The 7,118-nt window shown below is 39.6% G+C and overlaps 1 protein-coding gene across 1 annotated transcript in view; it reads right to left on the bottom strand.

Annotated features, from left to right (window-relative positions):
• Positions 1 to 2,964: 2,964 nt before the first annotated feature.
• The window catches only part of LOC115211063 (coagulation factor IX), a 17,346-nt gene continuing 13,192 nt past the window's right edge, over positions 2,965 to 7,118 (bottom strand). Inside the window, exons 4-6 of the mRNA XM_029779951.2 lie at positions 6,984 to 7,115; positions 3,975 to 4,120; positions 2,965 to 3,159 (exon numbers count right to left, since the gene is read on the bottom strand). Of these exons, the coding sequence (XP_029635811.1) occupies positions 3,022 to 3,159; positions 3,975 to 4,120; positions 6,984 to 7,115 (416 nt within the window). The 3' untranslated portion in view covers positions 2,965 to 3,021. The remainder of the gene's footprint in view (positions 3,160 to 3,974; positions 4,121 to 6,983; positions 7,116 to 7,118) is intronic.

Below are 7,118 nucleotides of genomic sequence, written 5' to 3'. Positions count from 1 at the left end.
AGAAAGCCTAAAAATTATATGGAAAATAGAATAGAATCGGAGCGTACAAAGAGTTGAGCGTACAAAGAGTTATGCAAGATGTTGAATGGTTTGGACGTTGCTTAAAACCGGTTCGTCTTCAGTTCGCGGCTATTTCTTACGACGCTTAATTCTTTATTTACAACAGATTAGTAGATATTATTAATAGAGAATATGTACATATACATAATACTCACACACACACACAGCTTAATTTATAATTTACTCTACCAGGATTACAAGTTCAGGTTTATACCTGTAATTATTGGGGCACTGAGACGTGTAACAAACTTCCGAAGCACAAGTTTAGTATTTCCAGAAGCTTATCATTTAAGTATATATGCGCAATTCGGGACATGAAACTATATGCATGAGAAACATGCATAAAAGAAAATATACAAATTTTCCAAAGCAATGACTCCAAATACTGCACATGTACATACATACATACATACATACATACATACATACATACATACATACATACATGCACAAATACCCTGTTGATGTGGAAATTCGAATGAAGGGGTCTTGAAACTAGGTTAGATGGTGACTCTTTCTCTATTAGCAAGAGATGTTCAAATAAAACAGAATAACATACATGCATACATACATACATACATACATACATACATACATACATACATACATACATACATACATACATACATCATACATACATACATACATACATATACGTACACATCTCCACACACACACACACACACACACATTTAAAATTAATATAGACAGCAGTATGCAATGTTTTACAAAAAAGAAAAACTATAATCGTCAATAAATATAACTAGGGTGTTAGAAAAACCTACATTTTTAGAAATAAGAGTTAAAATCCTCTGACATTTTAGTTAAAGCACATAATTGTATACATATGTATGTATGTATGTATGTATGTATGTATGTATTATGTATGTATGTATGTATATATGTATGTATGCATGTATGTATGTACAGGTTGTTCTGGCTAAATTTGTCCGTTTGCATGAAAGGAAGAACAAAGCAGAATATCCCATCTATAAAAGAAAATTTCTTTAAAAATATAAAAATGTCAATTAGATTATGGCTGGGAAATACAGTTGACGTAAAGTAACTGCCCTCAGTTTCCACCACAGCATCAAGACTGCTCCAGGACCTGCCGCATTACCTTTCTTACTGTATCTCTTGGAGGATCTTCGAACAAACCTTTGATCTTAGTCACCGTCTTGGCCTTGGTCTTGCAAGAAAACAGGCTGGTGTGTCTCTCAACCGCGCTCCACACACAGTAATCCGTGAGATTATCATTGGGGGAATTAGGAGGCAAGAAATTGAGCCTGGCGAAGTAGTAAAACTCACCGACAGCCAATTCTGATTCTTTTCAGAGGCATGGCAACGAGCTGAATCCTGCGTCTACATATATGGGCTTCGAGCAGCAATCTTCTCCAACCAGAGCTTGACCACAGCGTACAACAGCTTCACATAGCTGTCTGAACTAAACCTTAAGATGTGTTCAAAGATATGGAGTGGCAACACTCCAACCTCACTGGAGACACACCCAAATATAATCTTTCCTGCACATAACGGCTTCGTAGTCTCCGTTGCAGCTGTCCATGTCACGTATAACAGTCTTTACAGTGCTCACAGAGCATCGAATAGCAGTCATAATGTTAACACATAGATACCCGACTTGAATCATCATGACGCTTGCAACTCTTTTCCAATATTCCGATGTTTTCCATTCCTCCATATCAGCTAACTTTTTCGCAACTACAACTTTAATCATTATACTCTCCCAAGCCTTTGACTGTTTACCGATACATCAAGCTGCGGCTGAATAATGGAGACATAAAAATCATCACATTTAGCCCAAACACTCTGTCACTACATATGTATATTTGTATATATATATATATATATATATATATGGGATTTGAATGTGTATATACTGTATATAAACAAGAGAAGGAAACCTGGGAGTTACATGTATTATTTAAAGCAGCTTGGTTCGGTTTCCGTGCTACTTCAATTTCATAGGCCTCTAACGGAGCGCGTCTCCTTCAGGCTTCTTGAATAGTCGAATGAATGAAGAGGCCCAAGAGGTCCAAGAAGGCTATCGGAAGATGGGCTGCTATTGTTCAAGGAGGGTCACATGGTGTTACGCTGGATAATGTCGCTTCGTAAGCGACACAAGTTCCGTCAGAAAAGAGAATTTCTCTGATCGCGTGGTTGGACAGGACTCTAGCGGCGTCAGTGTGTTGGGATATGGCATGAATAAGGCCTGTAAATATATAAGTTTATAAGCGTGAGTGCGCACGCGTATATGTGTGTGCATGTGTGTAAGTGTGTGTGTGCGTGTATATCTGTATAAGTTTGAGTACGTGTGTGCGCGCACGTGTGTACGTGTATGTGCGTATGTATACACACACACACATACACACACCAGCATTTTATCAATATTTAGCAGAAGCAACAAAATGATTGAAAGGGCGAGAAATATTTTCTACTTTAGGTACAAGGCCCGAAATTTTTGGGGAGGGGGCCAGTTGATTAGATCGACCCCAGTACGCAATTGATACTTAATTTATCGGCCCCGAAAGTATGAAAGGCAAATTCGACCTCGGCGGAATTTGAACTCAGAACGTAACGGCAGACGAAATACCTATTTCTTTACTACACACAAGGGGCTAAACACAGAGAGGACAAACAAGGACAGACAAACGATTTAAGTCGATTATATCGATCCCAGTGCGTAACTGGTACTTATTTAATCGACCCCGAAAGGATCAAAGGCAAAGTCGACCTCGGCGGAATTTGAACTCAGAACGTAGCGGCAGACGAAATACTGTTAAGCATTTCGCCCAGCGGGCTAACGTTTCTCCCAGCTCGCCGCCTTTAAAAGGCGTTTGAGAATTTCGTGCACAACAGAGTCAGACAGACAAACAAACGCATAACGAAATTTGGTAGCGATTTATTCATAATGAACTATACATAGATCGATTAAAACGCTGTTTAATTCTCTGTGAAAAAATACGCCACTCTGTTACATACTGATATGCCATGTTGACAGACAGCTTCAGAAGAGGTAAATCCAGCCAAAACTGCTCTCTTATCTTTTTTAAAACACACCAAAGATCCTCCTTCGCCACCCTGTTGATATGAAATGAAGAACATGTGTAATTACTGAATTGGATTAATAAAGCAGTTGGGTGAAGATTAAAAAGGTTTCAACGATGTATTTGATTGCGGTTACAGTTTTGATGTAGAGTGTCTATATCGTTATCTGAAACCCGTTATTCTTATATTTTGGGGCGGAGTCTTTCATTTGTTTCCGTCACGTGACTATGAGTTACTCAGTCGATCTAACCGATCCAAGTAATTATTTTTAAGTCTAGTATTTAGGTATCAGACTCTTTTTGGGGTCTTTACTGCTTGGCTGCCACTTTTCAATTACTTCAATTTTTGTGCTAATTGATTTCATATCTGGTGTATTGGTGTAGTTTTGTATGGTAATTATTGCCATAAAATTCCTTTTCGCCATAAATCAATAAATAAAGAGTTAATAGGTTTTTTGTAAATTTGTGGAAATTTTAGCCAATCGAAAACCAGACATATAGGTGCCTGTTTCTATAGTAACAAGCCAATTTTTAATTTTCTTATTTTTGCATAATCGTATGAATGTGTGTAGAATAGAAATTCGCAAAGATTTTCTAAAAATTCCAGAAAGTAAAAGAAAAATTATGAGGGGTTATATGTCGTGTGTAAAGCAGAATTCCGCCAGTATTTCATTTGTTTACAGTTGACAACACATGCAATCATGCACAAAATAACAACTTCCAAATTTTATCTTCTGATTGGGTAAAATTATGATCCTTTAAACATCTGTAACATTTTAAAATCGTTTTCTAGGAAGAGTGAATTAACCTCTGAAGGGGAGAGGAAGATAAAAAAAAACTGACACCAACCTGACACGTTTGCTTTCCACCATGTAAATGTAGATCACTTGCGCAGATACGTCTGTTTCTGAATTTTGTTGCAATAACTCCACAAGATGCTTCTGGAAGTACGTTAACATTCTCCCATTTCAGTACTGCAGTATTGTTTCCTTTACCTAGAACATTGAAGTAGCAGAATGCTAATGGACAACGAGGAAGAAGTTTTAACTACTTAAGTAATAAGCAATGGTGATGTACAAGGAGACAGGACACGTTTGGGAGCTGATAAACTGTCTGAAGAGGCAGTTCCCCGAAACGGCTGCCCGTCATCATAGTTAAAACTAATCCCAGAAACATCTGGTCTGATGGTTTTGTCAGAATTATTTGTACTCTGGAAGGCCTGCGTTGAGAAGTAAATGAGAAGAAGAGTATGAAATATGCTGAACTGCTGGAGTTATGCCAGAGCAAGGTGTGATCCCATTCAAATGATTTGCCAAGAAATTGTAGGCCAGTCCTAGAGAGAGTACAACCAACAAAGTCATTAGCAGGAGGCTATTGAGTTAGGTATGGAGATAGCAGAGGTTGCGTCAAGATGGCTGCAGATCAGCAGGCTAGAACTACTCGGATTAGTACTAACTAGACAGAAGCTACGGCTTGATCAACTCTAGTTGGGCCACCTGGGCGAGGACGTCTGATTGTTGAAAGATCCCCTTCACAACAACCCTAGAAATCACTGATGATATGCCAGATACGTCACAGTGTGATGTATGGAAAATCAAATCATCCTCTCAAATTTATAATTATAAACACAAGTCTATATTACTTTACCTATGTACATTAGTATGCTATACGCTTAAAATGTTAGCTACATAAGATAAAGAGCAAGAGAGGAGGAGGGAGAGAGAGAATGTGGATTAGTTCAACCACAATGTTATATATATACATATATATATATATATATACGTGTGTGTGTATATATGTGTATATATATGTACATATATATATGAATATATATATATATATATATATGTGTGTGTGTGTGTGTGTGTGTGTGTGTGTGTGTGTGTGTGTGTGTGTGTGTGTGTGTGAGTGTGTGTGTGTATATATAACTGAAATGTACAGAAAAGACGAAGACAGGTGTATAAACAACAAGCAGGTGTTTTAATGTGATGTTCGGGAGGTGAGGAAATCTTTTACGTTTCGAGCCTAAGCTCTTCAACAGAAAGGAACACGAAGAAATAAACGGAGAGAACAAAAAACTTTTGGAGTTAGCGATCAATCATGGTGACTGGCTGGACAAAAGTAGTTAAATAGAAGAGCTTGAAAGAAGGGGAGATAATAAAGTATTAGTGATCCGAAAACGAAGGTGTGCGTGCGTGTGTATGTGAGTGTGTAAGAGTGCGTGTGGATAGGGGTGGGTGACTTTGACATGTGGATGTGTGCGTGTGTGTGCGCGTTTGTAGTGTGTGGGTATGTGGATGATGGTGTGGGTGCTGGGAAGTAATCGGGGCAGGATGGTGTGTTATGGTGTGAGGTTGTGTGTGGTAGGGTGGCGGTGTTGGGATGTGGGGATGTGAGGGTGGGGTTTGGGTTTGGGGTGAGTATGTGAGGGCAGGGAAGGTTTTTGTGGGAGTGGGATGTGTGGAGGTGGGATGTGGATGGAGGGGATATCGATGAAAGAAGGTGGGTAGGAGTGAAGAGAGGGAGTAGATGTCGGATGAAGAGGTGGGAGTTGAGCTTATGCGGCACAAAGGAGCGGAGAAGATTAATTCCCGTTCAAGGCGAAGGTAGGAGTCCGGATTGCCTCTGTGCAAAGACAATCCGAACACAGAAAGGTGTTGTAATGAATGATCTGTAGAGTGGAAATGGCACGAGACCAGGGTATCATTGCCAAGTCTAACGTCTCGGAGGTACTCCGCGAATCGGTCAGCTATGCGGCGTGCCGTTTGACCGATGTACAGAGAAGGGAAGAAAGAGCAGGAGATGCAGTAAATGACGTTGCTAGAAGTGCAAGTGAAGGAGTCAGTGATATGATAGGGACGATGATGGGTGCCTGTGAGGATGGTGGTGTTGGAGAAGTAAGGGCAATTTCCTTTTCGGGGGTGGGGGGTGGGAGCCGTTTACGCGTGATTTCGGTGTCACATTAATTGAAAGTATAACCTGGAAATAATCTGGAAAAGAAACGACCCTCGAAACAAAACTCCGTAGCTGGGAAATTCAGTTTCCCGGTTATCCAACAACCATACTGATGATTTATTTATAGCGATCAAATGCTTTGTACACATAAGCTCACTCACTCCATCAAATCTAAATTACCTGTACAGGTGTACTGTGTGCCACATGTCAGATGGAGAAATGCTCGCAGGGCAACGTGAAATGAAGTGTTTTGCTCATGAACACAACGCAACGTCCGGCCTGGGAATCGAACCCACGATTTCTTAATCGTGAGTACAACACTGACCACTAAGCTATGTGCCTTCAATTCGAAGTCACGTTTGAAAACATTCTTCAAGAATGTCTGCAATTGCTATTGTTGCTGATTATGTTGTTGTCGTTATTGTTGTTGCCATTGTTGTTTTATCTTGATCCGGGTCACCCTTCACTGAACAGACCAAAGTCGTTCCAGTCATGACATCTCCTTCCTTCACTCGGACATAGCTTATCAGGACTACGTTATCCAAAGTATGCATTGCTGATATTTCTAGCAGATTAAGAAACCACATAAAGGCTTCCCTTCGTTAAATTCGCCAATATTCTTTTTCCAAATGCTACACAGCAAAATATTTTATCCAATGTTTTATGCGAAATAAATGAAATCGCTATTGATTTTTCTTCCTGCTCTCGCTCCTATTACCTCTTGGTCAATCTCATTTGGGAAACTAGTACAGCTTTCACTGACACCACATTCAGGAACTGATGGAATAATGCCTTTCTGTATAGTAACTCTGACCGGATCCGTAGCCATTGGAGCTGAATGAATAAAGAGACGTGTCGGTTAATATTAGTCCATGATAGTAAAAGTTACAATAAGATACTTACTGGAATTAATTTCCCAGCCGACCATAAAACATGATGAGTAAAATGTATCGTTGTGTTTTGCCATGGTAATTGGTCGGATGCACTTACTAGCATTAATAGGTCGTGGAAGAACTAAAAAGGCAGCGTCATTTTCTG

The sequence above is a fragment of the Octopus sinensis genome, linkage group LG4, assembly GCF_006345805.1.
Source record: "Octopus sinensis linkage group LG4, ASM634580v1, whole genome shotgun sequence".
NCBI lineage: Eukaryota > Metazoa > Mollusca > Cephalopoda > Octopoda > Octopodidae > Octopus > Octopus sinensis.
Note: the sequence above shows the minus strand (reverse complement) of the source record. Positions and strands in the feature narration are given on the sequence as shown.